General features: G+C 33.8%; 1 protein-coding gene across 1 annotated transcript in view; it reads right to left on the minus strand.

Annotated features, from left to right (window-relative positions):
- LOC149788043 (uncharacterized) overlaps nucleotides 1-21,612 on the minus strand; it is a 90,463-nt gene that overhangs the window by 18,228 nt on the left and 50,623 nt on the right. Inside the window, exons 8-12 of the mRNA XM_089973510.1 lie at nucleotides 20,982-21,086; nucleotides 17,541-17,645; nucleotides 14,100-14,204; nucleotides 10,658-10,762; nucleotides 1,090-1,251 (exon numbers count right to left, since the gene is read on the minus strand). Of these exons, the coding sequence (XP_089829636.1) occupies nucleotides 1,090-1,251; nucleotides 10,658-10,762; nucleotides 14,100-14,204; nucleotides 17,541-17,645; nucleotides 20,982-21,086 (582 nt within the window). The remainder of the gene's footprint in view (nucleotides 1-1,089; nucleotides 1,252-10,657; nucleotides 10,763-14,099; nucleotides 14,205-17,540; nucleotides 17,646-20,981; nucleotides 21,087-21,612) is intronic.

Below are 21,612 nucleotides of genomic sequence, written 5' to 3' on the forward strand. Positions count from 1 at the left end.
TATAAGACGAATAACAACTTTAATTACATTACCATACAAGCTTAATTGCCCATCTTAGAACAAGAGTCCTAACAGAAAGTTTCAACATAAAAGCTTTTAAAAAGTAATTTTAAAATTTTTAAAAATTGGGATGCATGAGTTTAAAAGAATGTTTGAACAGAAAAATAAAAAAGTAAAAAAGAACAAAAATGGGATGGCATGAGTTTCGAACTTGCAACCTCTTGACTGGCAGCTGGAACCCACAGAAAGAGAAATGTGGGTGTTTATATACAAGATTCTAATACTTAAATTCATTACATCAGGTTTAATGTTTTTCTCTTTTAATAAAAATCCATACTTCTAATTTCTTTGCATACGAGATCTTACTTATACTGGCGAGTAATACAGTCTGAACAAATCATATCTCCTATTACAGCATCAGCTACATAATAAATAGTAAAAGATGGTTCTCCCAATTTTCAACAACTCTCTCAACTCACTTACTGAGGATATTCCAGTAATAAACAAGCCATTCCTCCACTTTTTGAAACTAGTGTTTGGGAGTACAATTACTAGGTAGTGTCCACAAATTTAACTTCATAAATAAAATTCTTCAAAAAAATGATGTTTTACATGATTAATATGTTATTTTCTCAAAGTCATTTTCTGTACGTAAATGGTTTCTGAAATCAAATAAAACATAAGGCATTATAAATATAATACACATATAGGAAAAATAAATCAATTTAATGTACTCCAGTGATATTGGTGTATACTTAATATGGCTGTGCAGGAAGATGATAAGATCACTGCATGTTCCATAATTACAAAATGGAGAATTTAAAAGAAAAATTAATTAGTCACTCGACACTAAATATTATATAAGTCCTCAGATGCACAATTTCTGTCACTGAAATGTTGTGGATCAGCTCTGTGTATGTTCCTTTTGAAAGGGGAAAAGACAATGAGAAAATGAAACTGTTCACCATTTTTGTCTGTAATTGTTTACTAAGTTTGTAAAATTGTCTATTTCAAATTCAACTGGGTCCATATAAAGGATGATAATAAAACCATGTGTATTTGATCACTAATTATACACAGAAGTGGTACCTTGTCACTGGGACTGCCTGTTGGATTTACATTAGCACCTGCGGTCATTGTTGTACCAGCTCCAGCATCTAATGCAACTGGTGTTTTAATTGACTGTTGCTGTCCCTCAGGACCTACTGCATTTACATTACCTCCATTTGCTGATGACTGCAGTTTACGTTTCTACAAAAATAGACAAAATCTTACCATACTGCTTTGCAAAATACAGCACCTAAACAAATCTATTTACTTTATGTTTGTTTCTTTTATCAAAGCTTGTAAGAGAACTTCAATGGAATTTTGTTTTTTAAAAAGTGAAGCTGCTCTATAAAAGATACTTAAAGAATTAGAATGTTATCTTCTGCAAACAGAAGAACTTTCAATAGAAATAACTACACAAGTTTAATTAAACTTACTTCAAACAATAGGCCACAGCCTGCATATCAAGTTAATGCTCAAGAGCTTGCTACATAGCTTGCAACCTTGATACCATGGTTAACTCATTAACCCCTGCTGCCAAAATAACTCATCATACTTTACCTTCCTCATTTCACTTGTGCCATGACAACGTGACCCAGCATACCTAGTATGTATCCCAGATGCCGAGTGGGAGTGGCACATGGTTCCCATGCTTTTTTAAATATAAATTTCCAGGATGAAATTAATTTTTTCAAGGTTCACATATGACCATTACTGAATGGAATTAAAGAAATTTTTGGATTATAAAACATGCATTTTTCAGATCTGAAGATGTTTCTCTTTCAAGACTCTTGATAACGTATATGTCAGAAAAGATGATCATGTACAAAACCACAAAATGAGTCACACGAAACAAATCTGACTATATTCCTATAAATTGGCATTTAAAGCCTTTCAATGTACAGAATACAAATCCTAACTTTGCTGACCTGCATTATGTTATGTGGAAACAACATAATGAGCATTAATTATTTTGTTTCCTTTCAAACTTTTAATTCTAAAGAATTCAAGAACAATATATGTGCATGTTATACAAAGTAAACATTTCCTATCACAGTACAGAAAAACCCCAACAAATGCAAAGTATTAGAATCTTATCTTGTAATGAAAAAAGGTTTAACCCTGAATTTTAATGTGTGCTAATAATATCTCAAACATGATTTTTCAACCAACCTAAACTCCTTAAGATGATTTGGTTAAAAATTCCATCATTTAAAGACATTTACAAAAGGACTGATTTAAATTTTGACAAAAGGATTGATATAAATTTTGACAAAAGACTTTCAAAATTATATACTGCTGTATAAACAAGGACTGAATTTTCTGTAAAATCAACTTGTTTTCTTGTAGTTCGATAAACCAGTCCCAAAACCTGTATTGATACATGGGCTCTTATTGTTTCTTAATATATAATAAAAGGGACGACAATTTCCCATTTCTCCTGCATTCCATTTAAGATCTGAAACTAATGCTTCAAGCTACATGTCAATGTGTAATAGTTTTGCACCAACGTTCAGCTCAGAGATTTGCCATTTTTCTAAAACTGGTTTCCTAAGAATATTCCAACCCCATCTGTCACATTTGGATATTTAGGATGGAGTGTGGGTTCAGAGCAATTAGATATAAAAAATTTAAAATATTCCACCACCGTAAGATAGCTTACCAGCAGGCCTAGCAAATTTAAACTATACTAAATCGACTTATATCTGCATGAAATTGATAAGAAAATTATTTTCTAAAAAATGGGAAGTATTATATTCATTATGACTTTAATCTGCTGAAAGACAAGACGAAACGCAGCACAGATGAAACCTGACCCGGTACTTGCTATTTGCATTAATAGTCACATGACGTCACAACTCTCAACAAAGTCATCAGAAGTCCAATAGTCATGTGATATCAACAACAAACTCCTTTTTAATGTTGTTGTATAAAATTTCAGTTATATTAAATACAAGTCTGATACCTGTTGTAAAAACAAGAAAGAACATATAATTCTCAAATATTTATTTCAAGAACAACTACAAGAAACCTGGTCAGTCTGATTCATCAAGCAGAGTAGTCTGGTTCCCTGCTTCGTATGCTCCCTGCATGAGAGAGCACATGTCAACGTGGTAGCCACGTGATAGAACAAAACTCCCGAAGTATGTCTCGGAATAAATATAGATAATTTTCTGCTCTTTCATTTTTGTACTTTTTTTACAACCAGTATACGACTTAATTTAATATTTTTTCTACAATATTTGAAAATGACGGTTGTAAGATTCTGTGTGCTTGTGCAAGTAGCAATCAAAATCACCAGTACCAGCTCAAATTTCATCAACACACTAGTTTTATCGTCTTTCAGCAGATGAAAGATATGATTTTAATACTTGCAATTTCTGAGAAAATAAATAATTTTCGTATCGATTTCATGCAGGTATAACTCGATTTAGCAACGTTTAAGTTTGCTAGCCCATCTGCTAAGCAGATATGCTTTAACGCCACCATGTCCTCCTCTTGTGATGCTAGACTGGTTTTCATACCTTCCACATAATAAAAAAAAGGTACAGATATTGAACTATGTGTGAAACAAAAAGTCTACTAGACAAATCTAATCCACTGAGTGATTGGATTGTCTCAACAAATATATTTATGATGAGCACCCAAATGATCCATACTGCAACCTCCTAATATTCTGGTCAGAACTCAATAAAGGTAACTCTTGATCAGTTTAGTTATGACTCAATTACATAATTGTTTTGGGCGTCAAGTTGTGGAAGAAAATTCCTGGGTTTTTCATAGACTTTCGTCAATATTTGCAAAATTCAAGGACTTTACAGAGTCAGGAAAACAATTATCATTTCTCCTGACTTTTTCCTGACAGCAAGGGAACCCTGGTGGCAGTATTTGTCTAGGCCTGTATTCCACAACACGAGTTAAATTGGTGCAAACCATTGGATGATTTCAAGCCATTTCCAAATTATGTAGACAGTTTAACCAATAAAATTTTAGCTAACATAGAGCGAACATTGCTTAGCAAAGGGAAATAAAATGACTAAGACAGCAGCAAAAATAGTGGAAATATTAAATCTGAAACTGATGCAAAATGATGAGAATCAGACACTTTGATTAGACCTTTACTTGACTGACTCTGATGGAGTATTCACATGAGGTTAAGTTTGCAAATGAGAAGACAAGTGGAATTTCTGTGTAAATAAAAACATTATTTCATGTGTTGATGATGTTAATTATTCTGTGTGAATTCATAATGAATTTTATTGATTATTCATGGCAAAAGAAGCAAACTGGAAAGTAAATTATTTATGTTAACCTTTATGAGTTAGTTTTATTTCTGCATGTAGCATGAAATTTATACCATCATGTAATTTTTCTGAGAACTGATGTGCCATATTTGAGCTTAATTAAAGGAAAATAAATTAAAAATAACAAAAGTATGGCATGTAACCCCCTCTGTAAACAAAGGCAAGCCAAGTGCTGTCAGAAAGTCTCAGGTACACAAGCACTGGTAAGGCTAACACTGTTCTAGGTGATCTCTCCGCAAGGATGCTGTAGGGGAATGCCTATGTGTTGGGCTCAGTTTGTTAAAGTCAGCAAGTATGCTGTACAATGAAAGGATAGTTCCAACCGATCAATCAAACTGAGAACATTGACCAATCAAAAATGAGTATTGATTCTGCTGCATAGTTGCATGTTGCTATCCACCATATTTGCTCACAAACATGAGACCACGCTTGATTTCTTTCGTATTACATTGCAGAAGAATTTGAAAGATTACACCGAATATCACTGAAAATTTATTTTAAAAATGGTTCATCATTGTGCTTGGGGCACATGTGATGAAGACTATTATTATTATGAATGGATTCAATAGGGATTTTTTTAATTAAATTTTCCCAAATCAAATACCAAAATAGAAAAATTTCTGCATTAGAAGTGATGCATTATTTATAAATATATTTAATATATAAATATACAAAACTGCTTTTAAATAATCATAGTATTTACTGTGCTTGTGAACCTGCTGAATACCATTTGATACTAATTATATGATCATGTTTGAATTGTAGATCTTAACCAAGTCATAACATTACATGAAATAAAGAAACTGTGTGTATACTTGGCATTTTTTATTTTTATTACCTTGGTTTGATTTTTTCTGATTAAATTTCAAATACTGGAATCCTGCATCATGCATTATTAGTGATGATTTTATTAAATATTCTAAATTGACCGTTTACTTATAACTGGTGTCAAATTGGCAAAAACACGACCCTATACCTTAAATTCTGGATTGGTGCCAATCCTATTCATATCTATAAATGCAAAGTTGAATTTTGACACCAATTCTTTAAAAATGTTAAATTTACCTATTTTGAATACAATTTTTATTTATGTATGGTTTTTATAAAATAAAAAATTAAATTTATGATGAAGTTAAACTGCAATAAAATATTTTTTTTTGTCTTCATTAGGTATGGGACTATAAATCAGATGCATATTGCCATTTATATATATTTTTGTCCTTCTGACTTTAAATAAAATTAATCTCTTACAAATTACTGATGTTAAAACACTGCCAAATGTTATGAATTCAAAGAAATAAAATGAAACGAGCCAAACTAATTAGCAAACCATGGTCTAAGCAGATGCAAATATATCACATCAACATGCCTGTACTGGCTTATCTCGATGTGCCATTATTATTTCCTTCTTGTTTTTAAGAGTTTGTGATAAATGATCATTTTGCATGGATCTGATACAATTTAAATTTACTGGTTTATCAATAGTACCCTCATCAAATGCTTTATCCATCTAACTAAGGATACATGTTGATGTCTCATAAAGAATGTAAAACATTTCCTTCAATCACTCAGGCAACATTGTATGAAGTGTTTATTTATTGCAACTTTAATTTTTGTTTTTCTACATATAATGAAATGTTTAATTGTGGATGCAAAAATAATTGTTTTATTTTTATATGACAATTACACATATACAATATAAATTTAACGTGGAACCAATGCAGTGTGTATCAGAAATGTCCTACTGGTGCACAACTATGTGTGACGGAGTAACCAGATTAAGGCTAACATGTGTACATAACAAGCTGTTCACTTATTAACCTTTTATTGTTGTAATCTGGAGACTTTATGGCAAAATGTGGAATGTTTCATGAGGAATTACAAGTAATAAAGGGTTCCAAGTTGTTTTATAATGTCTTTCCAGACTTTCTGAGTACAAACAACCAACCCTTGACTTGCATGATTTAAACAGTAACACTTTTGTTAGTACTTTTAGTTTCTGTATTGTTTCATCGCTACTGCATTGTTTAAGATTTTTCAGAGCAATATTCAAGGGCAGTTCATATATTTGTTTTTTTTAAAGATCATGTCAAAATGCAGAAACATTTGCTCTGTTCGAAGGTTAAAAATGACCAGCCAACAAATAAGAGACTCAGGAATACATCTGAAGCCCAACTCAGAAACTTCGTATGAACTTAGCTTGAAAGAATATTGAACAACAGTCCACAAATTGTTATGCAAAAGGTTGTTACTTGCAGGACCATGAACCCTGAATAAATATTCCTTCTGGCTCCAAGTAAGCACCCCATCTTGAATTTGATGCATCTGACAACAGATGAGGAACAGACAAAGTTTGAAATTTGTTCTAGATCAAGGTTTCTAGAAAGTTCCATATAATGGAAGGATGTAATATTCACTAAGCATAATATTTGTCCCAGAAACATAAGCAATGCCAAATTGACAGGTATCTATTACTAATACTAAAATAGAGATTTCCTATAAACATCATATTAACAAGAGTCAGTAATGGTTGAGGGAATCCCAAACTAGATCTATGCCCAGTGCAAGTCCAGATACAGCACTGGGAAGAGGCCTCTCATGTTCTTCTTTTAAAGTTTGTAAAACAGTTTTCATTTGTCCTTTTTCTGATCTGATGTTTTGAAATTTGAAGAGATCCATCTGCTCTTAGACTAACAATTTCCATACTATAACATCTACAACTCACACCATAAAGTGTTTCACTGAACATATGGTGCTACTTTCTTTAAAAATATTGACTGGTTCACTAACTAGCTAGCTTATCAATAAAATGTTTCTGTTAGGCAAAGTACACTTGTCAAGAAACCCATCAGTTTTCTTGGAAATGGGTCATGTACAGTTGCTATAAATAGCAAATAAGGAAAGTACTCTAATGCTATTCTTATGCAGCAGTAACATTTTATATCTATTCTCAAATTTATATGAGTGGAATTAAAAAGATGACACTAAAAATAACAAAAGCAAAGTTTTATTCCTTTATTTTAGCAAAAAAGCATAATCCATATACAGTTGAGCATAAAACGTAATTTGGTTTAAAAGAAGCATATTATGCCAAAAGCATAATGGTTGGCACGTATGCCTTGGCCATTATATTTCTCTGTGCTGTCTGCTTTCAGTGTTCACTACATCTGTGAGCACGCCCATAATCAAACTCTTTTTCACATCTACCCAATATGCCATTCAAGGCCACCTTCAGTGAAATCAGTGTTTCCTCAAAGCATTCTCAGCTTAATCCATGTGTTCATATGGATACACCCCTTAGTGTAACAAAAGGTCAAAATCAGTGCCAACTGCTATGTACTGTGCTGTGAAATGGAATGAATCCTTAGTCACATAAGCTATTGACTGACTTATTGATCGTTTGCAAGGTTAAAACCCTCTGTGATGTGGATCATGGTTCTTATGTGTACATTAAAGGTAGATAAACAGAATGCAAAGTTTCTTGTCAACTTTTTAATTTTCTCCAGTCTTAATACAGTGTGACCCCGCTATAACATGGTAGTTGGGAGCCACAGAACCCGACCACATTATAGACCGAACCTTGTTATAGGCAACCAGGTCAGTTAGCTGAAGAAAATGTATCCCCCAAAAATGGGGAGGGGGGTAGATAATAAATGCGGACGGTAAAATACGTGCTTCATCAGCACAGTTACCACCTTAACCCGACACATATTAAATGAGAAATACACCTGTAGCGAAAACAGAGAAGACATATATAATAATTTACTTTATTTAGAGAACCACAAATTGTTACATATACATGAATCCTGTTTATATATAAATGTCTAATACATAGCATGAATAGAGTATCATCACTGTGTATTCACCCACGAACTTCATCATATACATTGAATCCACAATCAAAGTACTTCCATCGAAAATATGCACACACACAGCTTTAAAACATTCAATAATTTTGTAACAAGTCATATTGGTCTGAATTCAGTGGTAAAACATAACACAATCACGTAACAAATGACGAAGAACATTTACTTTTCAGTACGTTCCAAGTCGGTAAAAGTTAGTTTGCGTTTTAAGCCGCCATTGGTAGCATTCGTAAGCATACACTTTTTCCCTACAAAAAGGAAACCTTTCACAGCACAGTTAATGTGTTCCAGTCACGTTGGAAAATGCAAATATTCATCAGATTCCATCACTTTTATTTAAGTTTGGTACTGACTTCCTTTGAAAAAAAAGTTTTTGGTTGTTATTGAAAGATTATAGTCAGCTTTCTTTGATAAAGAGTGCATGTGATATTGAAGTCACCACTAAAGGACAGCTGTGGAGAACCAAACAAATGCCCATTTCTTATTGTTGCAGCAACATTAAATAACTGTATTGCATGATTGAGACTGGTATGTTTTCCATTTGCCAAGTAAGTTTTCATAACAATCGGTACTTCAAAGGCAATCCATTTCCTTTCAAATTTCAGCAAACTATTGTATCTGGGTACATTTTTAAAAAGGAATTGGCCATTGTTTGGACTATTCTAGTTACTGTCCCTCCATGCCTATTGAATAAACCAATAAGTATTTCTTTTGTTTACATCTGTGGTAGCAGCATGATGCTGCCCTCCATGCACGTGTCTGAAAATTAACAAAGGGTCAACGGACAATAGAGATGCAGGTTTCTGATGATAGGGATTATTACAGAAAATGCAAGTGTTCTGAAAGATTTAATTCCGAGTGAAAAGAAGAGGAATTTTTCTTACAATCCACATACAAATGTCAGTCTTTGCAAATATATTAATTACTAACGAGCGGCCGAAAATCCAATGAAAGATAGGTTATGAGACAATGCCTCATCCAGTTGATCTCCGTTACCAGAAATTTCAACAACAAAAAAGCAGATATCTCAAAACATAAAGAACTGATGCTAGATGTCAAGATAGGCAGATTATGATATAACAATGCACTGTTTAGATGGTTTGTCAGTATGGACAAAGAATTTGTTTATGTAACAATAGATACATGTCAGTGCATTTTATATCCAGTTTGCGGCTTCCATTCATGGGGCCTCTGAATTTCTGCATTCTAAACCAATGGTTATATATAAAAGTTTAAACAGCCAACAATGTCGACAATAAAAAAGATCGCCACATGGTATGTTTTGCAGCCAATAAGGAAAAACAATCGAAGTTTGTGACATTGGCAAAGACCTACGCAATCCCAGAATAACCTTTTAATGCATTATTTTTCATACTTTTAAGAGAAAAAAAATACTTTTTCATGTAAGAAAAAAATACATATGAAATTTCAGGAGCCAAGCTACAGTCGTCTTTGATTATTCATACACGATCTTTTCCCCAAAACGATAATAACTTTTAATGTTTTTATGATACTTTTTAAGAAAGATTTTTTGTGCGCACAAGAAAAATACATGTATATGAAATTTCAGGAGCCACACCACGACCATGTTATATCTGAATTTGTGTTATAATGGAGCATGCTATAGCAGGGTCACACTGTACTTGTAATTCCATTAAAACTTTATGCCTGGTTGCAAGAATAACCGGGAGTACAAAAAGTTGGCTCTTACAACTGTGCTTGAAACGCCCTTGGCCATTACATTTCTCGTTGCTGTAAGCTTTCAGTATTGAGAACATCTCTGAGCATGCGCATACTCAAAGTCTTTTTCACATATACCCAATATGCCATCCAAGACATCTTTCAGTGGAATCAGTATTTCCTCAAATCATTCTCAGCTTAATCCATGTGTTCATATGGATACACCCCTTAGTGTAACAAAAGGTCAAAATCAGTACCAATGGCTATGTACTGTGCTGTGAAATGAAATGAATCTTTAGTCACATTAGCTAGTGACTGACTTATTGATCGTTTGCAAGGTTGAAACCCTCTGTGATGTGGACCATGGTTCTTATGTGCATGTTAAAGGTAGATAAACAGAATGCAATGTTTCTTGTCAACTTTTAAATTTTCTCCCATTTTAATACTTGTGATGCCATTAAAACTCGATGCCTGGTTGCAAGAATAACAGGCACAACACAACTGAGAAAACCATATGTAATTATCATTGTCATTTTTGGATATCAGAAGGGTCCCAAAATCTTGTCAAATGTAATTAATACTGAAACTCCCAAATCTCAAAAGAGTTGAAAAGGGTGCAAAATTCTGAATTATGAATATGTGGATTATATAAGAAAATGTAACTGTTTAAATGAATTTAATGAATAGATTTATTACTTTATACAAGGAAACAAGTTTCTCAGTGCTTAGCCTGAACCATCTCATGCATTATGTTCATACCTTTGCAGTCGTTTCTTCTGTTTTGAGTTCTCCAAATACCTTTTTTTCTTTTGGTCCTGTACCACTAGGAGCACCTTGCGGCATATCTGACTGCTTTTGCTGATCCTGACAAAAGAGGACATTAATTATTTTAGATATACTACTAAAGCTCCACAATCTACATATTATCTTATCATGATGAAACTGCACCCAGTACAATCAAAATACAACAATCATTTCTATGGTATTTGATTGTCGGCATAATGACATTTAGCATGCACAATTATCACTTTTGATCTAAAAGCAATTCAACTGAAGTTTGGAGAAAAGTTTTTTTTTCTCTAGACTTAAAGCTTACTGGTCGTACTTTTTATCAGCACCACTTGCTGTCCTTCCATCCACAAGAATAATGGATCTTGCCTAGTGTCAGTATCAAAGTGACAGTGAGATTATGAATTTGTAAAAAAAAAAAGAGGCAAAGTTGACAAAAAGAGGGGGTATTCCACATTTTCCTATGCATTGGGCTGACAATACAATTTAACTGATGGTGGCTCTCTGGTTAGTATGCCAGATATTTGACATAGAGGTAGTACAAAAAGTTGGCTCTTACAACTGTGCTTTAAATGTCCTTAGCCATTATGTTTCTCATTGTAAGCTTTCAGTATTGAGAACACCTCTGAGCATGTGCATCCTCAAAGTCTTTTTCACATATACCCAATATGCCATCCAAGACCTCTTTCAGTGGAAGCAATATTTCCTCAAATCATTCTCAGCTTAAACCATGTGTTCATATGGATACACCCCTTAGTGTAACAAAAGGTCAAAATCAGTGCAAATGGCTATGTACTGTGCTGTCAAATGAAATGAATCCTTAGTCACATTAGCTATTGATTCACTATTGATTGTTTGCAAGGTTAAAACCCTCTGTGATGTGGACCATGGTTCTTATGTGCACTGTTATGTATATGTTTTAATTCATATTTATTTTAATTGTTTGTCTGTTTTAAATTTGTATTCTATTATATTTCATTATAATGTAAATATATTCACTGGAGATGATATTTTTCCAGAGAATCGGTTGACCATAATCATTCTTTCATAAACACCAGGTGTTGGCCTGGATGCTGACCTTGATTCAAAATTAGTAAACAAAGTTCTATTTTTTATTTTAAAATGATTGGTTGTTGTCAAGGTCATGATGGGGCTTTGGGTTTAAGATGTAAACAACTTTTTTTTATTTCTTAAAGAAAATGATTGGTTTTCATCACGGTCAGTTTTGGTGTATGTGAAATTAACACGATCACCTGACCCCGCCCCCCATTTGATTTCACAATTCCGGTTTTTCCATGACTATGCATTTGTTAGTTTTAATAGAGATGTGTAGAGAGAGATTTCTCAGTTTTGGGCTTTTACACTTGGTATCAAGTTGTTTTCTTTGTTGTAGCCAGATTTTTAAGTTAATTATCTTCAGATCATTTGGATTTCAAAAGGATTAATTCTTTATTCCCTGGAAATATTTTGAAGAGTGCTCATGTAGAATTTTTGGAAAGACATTGCTTACAAATTTTATTCTGATTTCCATCACAGGAGTATTATTTACAAGAAACTGTAAACGACAACACTGTATAGGATATGGCTTACATCATGGCTTTCCTTTGACTCTTTGTCAGGACTCTAACTTGAATTCAGTAGAACATTGTATTATTAGGACTTTTGCAATTTAATTTGTGGAATATTCTTGGATTATTTTTGGATTTGATTCTTGAAACTGTAAGTTCTTATTTTGTCATTTTTACAGAATATTTCCAGGGAAATACATTATTCGTTAAATTTTAAAAAGCTTGATGTTTCACTCTTTCTGTGTCACTGTTTAGGTAGATAAACAGAATGCAATGTTTCTTTCACTTTTTAAAATTTCTTGCATTTTAATACTTGTGATGCCATTAAAACTTGATGCCTGGTTGCAAGAATAACAGGCACAACACAACAGAGAAAACCATATGTAATTATCATTGTCATTTTTGGGTATCAAAAGGGTACTGAAATCTTGTCAAATGTAATTAATACTGAAACTCCGAAATCTCAAAAGAGTTGAAAAGGGTGCAAAATTCTGAATTATGACTATATGGATTATATAAGAAAAGGTAACCATAGCTGCAAGCCTTCCAGGTTCACAATTAGTGAAAATAGGGACAACAAGTCATGAATTTGGACATGAATTAGTGAAAAATACCATGATCATAACACCATCCACTCTGACCATCAATATTACACTATATCAAGATCGCAACATAAAATTAAAACACTACATATATGCAAAAATATTTATTTATCAAGACATGATACTGTGGCAGACTTGAACTTCATCAACTGCTTGATTGTAAATTTGTTTTCTAAACAGTTCAGACTTCTTGCCTGCTGGTTGATCTTGGCGAGTAAAATTGCTGAAAAATTTTCTGCAGATAAGGAGGCCCTAAAGTCAGTCCTTTTTTTAGAGAAAATACTCTTTCGCTGTCACTGTTGCTGTGAGGAATAAACAGGAGGTGCAGCACTTTTGGTTCTTCCACAGCAAAATTTGGAAGCGATGTTCAAGTCCAGGAACAATTGTCAGAACAAATGTTTAGCATGGTCTCCAGCTGATAAAGGTAGATTGTGTTCGACAAGAAAACTCACAAATAATGCTTCAGCGTTGGTAGCTTGCAGGTCTTCCACCGGTGGCTAGAAATATTCCAGAGCTGAAATCTGCGAATTCTTAATTTTCCCAACATCTATGTTTTTTGTAATCGATGTGCTTTCTCACATCGTCTCTGCGACCGTGCCCAATACTACAATTTGTGGCACACTGAGTGCAAAAAGCATGATGTATATCAATGTGTTTAATGGCAGAATGCATGGCCAATTTTTTATATATTCCAAATTAAACTTCACTTTTTGAGCAATACATTTCTTTTTCCTTGGTGGTGAAGACATTTTCAAGTTCTTACATGCGATGACGAATGGTAATTCAAATCAGTGTTGGAGACGCATGCACAAAGCAAAATTCTGGTTAGGCCCCAGTTTCTCTCAAAAGCATTTGTAAAACTACTCTTATACATAGAGATTAAAATAGGCTAAAATGCTTGCTACCAGACCAACTGTACTACTCGACTGTTGTTCTACTAATATCGTGACCATCAGTACTGGACCGTTTCAGCAACTGTAAATATCATGACTAGTGCTTAACAGGAAATCGAATATTTTATTAAAGATTTAAAATAATTGAGAATTGGAGAATTCATGAATTTCTGGCTTGCGGTGTAACTCTGTGAATCGCTGAAAAGTGAAATTCACGCTAAATTCGTGAGGGTTGGCAGCTATGTGTAACTGTTTAAATGAATTTAATGAATAGATTTTTATTACTTTATACAAGGAAACAAGTTTCTCAGTGCTTAACCTGAAACAACCTCATGCATTATATTCATACCTTTGCAGTCGTTTCTTCTGTTTTGAGTTCTCCAAATACCTTTTTTTCTTTTGGTCCTGTACCACTAGGAGCACCTTGCGGCATATCTGACTGCTTTTGCTGATCCTGACAAAAGAGGACATTAATTATTTTAGATATACTACTAAAGCTCCACAATCTACATATTATCTTATCATGATGCAACTGCACCCAGTACAATCAAAATACAACAATCATTTCTATGGTATTTGATTGTCGGCATAATGACATTTAGCATGCACAATTATCACTTTTGATCTAAAAGCAATTCAACTGAAGTTTGGAGAAAAGTTTTTTTTTCTCTAGACTTAAAGCTTACTGGTCGTACTTTTTATCAGCACCACTTGCTGTCCTTCCATCCACAAGAATAATGGATCTTGCCTAGTGTCAGTATCAAAGTGACAGTGAGATTATGAATTTGTAAAAAAAAAAAGAGGCAAAGTTGACAAAAAGAGGGGGTATTCCACATTTTCCTATGCATTGGGCTGACAATACAATTTAATTGATGGTGGCTCTCTGGTTAGTATGCCAGATATTTGACATAGAGGTAGTACAAAAAGTTGGCTCTTACAACTGTGCTTTAAATGTCCTTAGCCATTATGTTTCTCATTGTAAGCTTTCAGTATTGAGAACACCTCTGAGCATGTGCATCCTCAAAGTCTTTTTCACATATACCCAATATGCCATCCAAGACCTCTTTCAGTGGAAGCAATATTTCCTCAAATCATTCTCAGCTTAAACCATGTGTTCATATGGATACACCCCTTAGTGTAACAAAAGGTCAAAATCAGTGCAAATGGCTATGTACTGTGCTGTCAAATGAAATGAATCCTTAGTCACATTAGCTATTGATTCACTATTGATTGTTTGCAAGGTTAAAACCCTCTGTGATGTGGACCATGGTTCTTATGTGCACTGTTATGTATATGTTTTAATTCATATTTATTTTAATTGTTTGTCTGTTTTAAATTTGTATTCTATTATATTTCATTATAATGTAAATATATTCACTGGAGATGATATTTTTCCAGAGAATCGGTTGACCATAATCATTCTTTCATAAACACCAGGTGTTGGCCTGGATGCTGACCTTGATTCAAAATTAGTAAACAAAGTTCTATTTTTTATTTTAAAATGATTGGTTGTTGTCAAGGTCATGATGGGGCTTTGGGTTTAAGATGTAAACAACTTTTTTTTATTTCTTAAAGAAAATGATTGGTTTTCATCACGGTCAGTTTTGGTGTATGTGAAATTAACACGATCACCTGACCCCGCCCCCATTTGATTTCACAATTCCGGTTTTTCCATGACTATGCATTTGTTAGTTTTAATAGAGATGTGTAGAGAGAGATTTCTCAGTTTTGGGCTTTTACACTTGGTATCAAGTTGTTTTCTTTGTTGTAGCCAGATTTTTAAGTTAATTATCTTCAGATCATTTGGATTTCAAAAGGATTAATTCTTTATTCCCTGGAAATATTTTGAAGAGTGCTCATGTAGAATTTTTGGAAAGACATTGCTTACAAATTTTATTCTGATTTCCATCACAGGAGTATTATTTACAAGAAACTGTAAACGACAACACTGTATAGGATATGGCTTACATCATGGCTTTCCTTTGACTCTTTGTCAGGACTCTAACTTGAATTCAGTAGAACATTGTATTATTAGGACTTTTGCAATTTAATTTGTGGAATATTCTTGGATTATTTTTGGATTTGATTCTTGAAACTGTAAGTTCTTATTTTGTCATTTTTACAGAATATTTCCAGGGAAATACATTATTCGTTAAATTTTAAAAAGCTTGATGTTTCACTCTTTCTGTGTCACTGTTTAGGTAGATAAACAGAATGCAATGTTTCTTTCACTTTTTAAAATTTCTTGCATTTTAATACTTGTGATGCCATTAAAACTTGATGCCTGGTTGCAAGAATAACAGGCACAACACAACAGAGAAAACCATATGTAATTATCATCGTCATTTTTGGGTATCAAAAGGGTACTGAAATCTTGTCAAATGTAATTAATACTGAAACTCCGAAATCTCAAAAGAGTTGAAAAGGGTGCAAAATTCTGAATTATGACTATATGGATTATATAAGAAAAGGTAACCATAGCTGCAAGCCTTCCAGGTTCACAATTAGTGAAAATAGGGACAACAAGTCATGAATTTGGACATGAATTAGTGAAAAATACCATGATCATAACACCATCCACTCTGACCATCAATATTACACTATATCAAGATCGCAACATAAAATTAAAACACTACATATATGCAAAAATATTTATTTATCAAGACATGATACTGTGGCAGACTTGAACTTCATCAACTGCTTGATTGTAAATTTGTTTTCTAAACAGTTCAGACTTCTTGCCTGCTGGTTGATCTTGGCGAGTAAAATTGCTGAAAAATTTTCTGCAGATAAGGAGGCCCTAAAGTCAGTCCATTTTTTAGAGAAAATACTCTTTCGCTGTCACTGTTGCTGTGAGGAATAAACAGGAGGTGCAGCACTTTTGGTTCTTCCACAGCAAAATTTGGAAGCGATGTTCAAGTCCAGGAACAATTGTCAGAACAAATGTTTAGCATGGTCTCCAGCTGATAAAGGTAGATTGTGTTCGACAAGAAAACTCACAAATAATGCTTCAGCGTTGGTAGCTTGCAGGTCTTCCACCGGTGGCTAGAAATATTCCAGAGCTGAAATCTGCGAATTCTTAATTTTCCCAACATCTACGTTTTTTGTAATCGATGTGCTTTCTCACATCGTCTCTGCGACCGTGCCCAATACTACAATTTGTGGCACACTGAGTGCAAAAAGCATGATGTATATCAATGTGTTTAATGGCAGAATGCATGGCCAATTTTTTATATATTCCAAATTAAACTTCACTTTTTGAGCAATACATTTCTTTTTCCTTGGTGGTGAAGACATTTTCAAGTTCTTACATGCGATGACAAATGGTAATTCAAATCAGTGTTGGAGACGCATGCACAAAGCAAAATTCTGGTTAGGCCCCAGTTTCTCTCAAAAGCATTTGTAAAACTACTCTTATACATAGAGATTAAAATAGGCTAAAATGCTTGCTACCAGACCAACTGTACTACTCGACTGTTGTTCTACTAATATCGTGACCATCAGTACCGGACCGTTTCAGCAACTGTAAATATCATGACTAGTGCTTAACAGGAAATCGAATATTTTATTAAAGATTTAAAATAATTGAGAATTGGAGAATTCATGAATTTCTGGCTTGCGGTGTAACTCTGTGAATCGCTGAAAAGTGAAATTCACGCTAAATTCGTGAGGGTTGGCAGCTATGTGTAACTGTTTAAATGAATTTAATGAATAGATTTTTATTACTTTATACAAGGAAACAAGTTTCTCAGTGCTTAACCTGAAACAACCTCATGCATTATATTCATACCTTTGCAGTCGTTTCTTCTGTTTTGAGTTCTCCAAATACCTTTTTTTCTTTTGGTCCTGTACCACTAGGAGCACCTTGCGGCATATCTGACTGCTTTTGCTGATCCTGACAAAAGAGGACATTAATTATTTTAGATATACTACTAAAGCTCCACAATCTACATATTATCTTATCATGATGCAACTGCACCCAGTACAATCAAAATACAACAATCATTTCTATGGTATTTGATTGTCGGCATAATGACATTTAGCATGCACAATTATCACTTTTGATCTAAAAGCAATTCAACTGAAGTTTGGAGAAAAGTTTTTTTTTCTCTAGACTTAAAGCTTACTGGTCGTACTTTTTATCAGCACCACTTGCTGTCCTTCCATCCACAAGAATAATGGATCTTGCCTAGTGTCAGTATCAAAGTGACAGTGAGATTATGAATTTGTAAAAAAAAAAAGAGGCAAAGTTGACAAAAAGAGGGGGTATTCCACATTTTCCTATGCATTGGGCTGACAATACAATTTAATTGATGGTGGCTCTCTGGTTAGTATGCCAGATATTTGACATAGAGGTAGTACAAAAAGTTGGCTCTTACAACTGTGCTTTAAATGTCCTTAGCCATTATGTTTCTCATTGTAAGCTTTCAGTATTGAGAACACCTCTGAGCATGTGCATCCTCAAAGTCTTTTTCACATATACCCAATATGCCATCCAAGACCTCTTTCAGTGGAAGCAATATTTCCTCAAATCATTCTCAGCTTAAACCATGTGTTCATATGGATACACCCCTTAGTGTAACAAAAGGTCAAAATCAGTGCAAATGGCTATGTACTGTGCTGTCAAATGAAATGAATCCTTAGTCACATTAGCTATTGATTCACTATTGATTGTTTGCAAGGTTAAAACCCTCTGTGATGTGGACCATGGTTCTTATGTGCACTGTTATGTATATGTTTTAATTCATATTTATTTTAATTGTTTGTCTGTTTTAAATTTGTATTCTATTATATTTCATTATAATGTAAATATATTCACTGGAGATGATATTTTTCCAGAGAATCGGTTGACCATAATCATTCTTTCATAAACACCAGGTGTTGGCCTGGATGCTGACCTTGATTCAAAATTAGTAAACAAAGTTCTATTTTTTATTTTAAAATGATTGGTTGTTGTCAAGGTCATGATGGGGCTTTGGGTTTAAGATGTAAACAACTTTTTTTTATTTCTTAAAGAAAATGATTGGTTTTCATCACGGTCAGTTTTGGTGTATGTGAAATTAACACGATCACCTGACCCCGCCCCCATTTGATTTCACAATTCCGGTTTTTCCATGACTATGCATTTGTTAGTTTTAATAGAGATGTGTAGAGAGAGATTTCTCAGTTTTGGGCTTTTACAGTTGGTATCAAGTTGTTTTCTTTGTTGTAGCCAGATTTTTAAGTTAATTATCTTCAGATCATTTGGATTTCAAAAGGATTAATTCTTTATTCCCTGGAAATATTTTGAAGAGTGCTCATGTAGAATTTTTGGAAAGACATTGCTTACAAATTTTATTCTGATTTCCATCACAGGAGTATTATTTACAAGAAACTGTAAACGACAACACTGTATAGGATATGGCTTACATCATGGCTTTCCTTTGACTCTTTGTCAGGACTCTAACTTGAATTCAGTAGAACATTGTATTATTAGGACTTTTGCAATTTAATTTGTGGAATATTCTTGGATTATTTTTGGATTTGATTCTTGAAACTGTAAGTTCTTATTTTGTCATTTTTACAGAATATTTCCAGGGAAATACATTATTCGTTAAATTTTAAAAAGCTTGATGTTTCACTCTTTCTGTGTCACTGTTTAGGTAGATAAACAGAATGCAATGTTTCTTTCACTTTTTAAAATTTCTTGCATTTTAATACTTGTGATGCCATTAAAACTTGATGCCTGGTTGCAAGAATAACAGGCACAACACAACAGAGAAAACCATATGTAATTATCATCGTCATTTTTGGGTATCAAAAGGGTACTGAAATCTTGTCAAATGTAATTAATACTGAAACTCCGAAATCTCAAAAGAGTTGAAAAGGGTGCAAAATTCTGAATTATGACTATATGGATTATATAAGAAAAGGTAACCATAGCTGCAAGCCTTCCAGGTTCACAATTAGTGAAAATAGGGACAACAAGTCATGAATTTGGACATGAATTAGTGAAAAATACCATGATCATAACACCATCCACTCTGACCATCAATATTACACTATATCAAGATCGCAACATAAAATTAAAACACTACATATATGCAAAAATATTTATTTATCAAGACATGATACTGTGGCAGACTTGAACTTCATCAACTGCTTGATTGTAAATTTGTTTTCTAAACAGTTCAGACTTCTTGCCTGCTGGTTGATCTTGGCGAGTAAAATTGCTGAAAAATTTTCTGCAGATAAGGAGGCCCTAAAGTCAGTCCATTTTTTAGAGAAAATACTCTTTCGCTGTCACTGTTGCTGTGAGGAATAAACAGGAGGTGCAGCACTTTTGGTTCTTCCACAGCAAAATTTGGAAGCGATGTTCAAGTCCAGGAACAATTGTCAGAACAAATGTTTAGCATGGTCTCCAGCTGATAAAGGTAGATTGTGTTCGACAAGAAAACTCACAAATAATGCTTCAGCGTTGGTAGCTTGCAGGTCTTCCACCGGTGGCTAGAAATATTCCAGAGCTGAAATCTGCGAATTCTTAATTTTCCCAACATCTACGTTTTTTGTAATCGATGTGCTTTCTCACATCGTCTCTGCGACCGTGCCCAATACTACAATTTGTGGCACACTGAGTGCAAAAAGCATGATGTATATCAATGTGTTTAATGGCAGAATGCATGGCCAATTTTTTATATATTCCAAATTAAACTTCACTTTTTGAGCAATACATTTCTTTTTCCTTGGTGGTGAAGACATTTTCAAGTTCTTACATGCGATGACAAATGGTAATTCAAATCAGTGTTGGAGACGCATGCACAAAGCAAAATTCTGGTTAGGCCCCAGTTTCTCTCAAAAGCATTTGTAAAACTACTCTTATACATAGAGATTAAAATAGGCTAAAATGCTTGCTACCAGACCAACTGTACTACTCGACTGTTGTTCTACTAATATCGTGACCATCAGTACCGGACCGTTTCAGCAACTGTAAATATCATGACTAGTGCTTAACAGGAAATCGAATATTTTATTAAAGATTTAAAATAATTGAGAATTGGAGAATTCATGAATTTCTGGCTTGCGGTGTAACTCCGTGAATCGCTGAAAAGTGAAATTCACGCTAAATTCGTGAGGGTTGGCAGCTATGTGTAACTGTTTAAATGAATTTAATGAATAGATTTTTATTACTTTATACAAGGAAACAAGTTTCTCAGTGCTTAACCTGAAACAACCTCATGCATTATATTCATACCTTTGCAGTCGTTTCTTCTGTTTTGAGTTCTCCAAATACCTTTTTTTCTTTTGGTCCTGTACCACTAGGAGCACCTTGCGGCATATCTGACTGCTTTTGCTGATCCTGACAAAAGAGGACATTAATTATTTTAGATATACTACTAAAGCTCCACAATCTACATATTATCTTATCATGATGCAACTGCACCCAGTACAATCAAAATACAACAATCATTTCTATGGTATTTGATTGTCGGCATAATGACATTTAGCATGCACAATTATCACTTTTGATCTAAAAGCAATTCAACTGAAGTTTGGAGAAAAGTTTTTTTTTCTCTAGACTTAAAGCTTACTGGTCGTACTTTTTATCAGAACCACTTGCTGTCCTTCCATCCACAAGAATAATGGATCTTGCCTAGTGTCAGTATCAAAGTGACAGTGAGATTATGAATTTGTAAAAAAAAAAAGAGGCAAAGTTGACAAAAAGAGGGGGTATTCCACATTTTCCTATGCATTGGGCTGACAATACAATTTAATTGATGGTGGCTCTCTGGTTAGTATGCCAGATATTTGACATAGAGGTAGTACAAAAAGTTGGCTCTTACAACTGTGCTTTAAATGTCCTTAGCCATTATGTTTCTCATTGT

Source organism: Sinohyriopsis cumingii, chromosome 11, assembly GCF_028554795.1.
Source record: "Sinohyriopsis cumingii isolate HCF-2022 chromosome 11, ASM2855479v2, whole genome shotgun sequence".
Classification (NCBI taxonomy): domain Eukaryota; kingdom Metazoa; phylum Mollusca; class Bivalvia; order Unionida; family Unionidae; genus Sinohyriopsis; species Sinohyriopsis cumingii.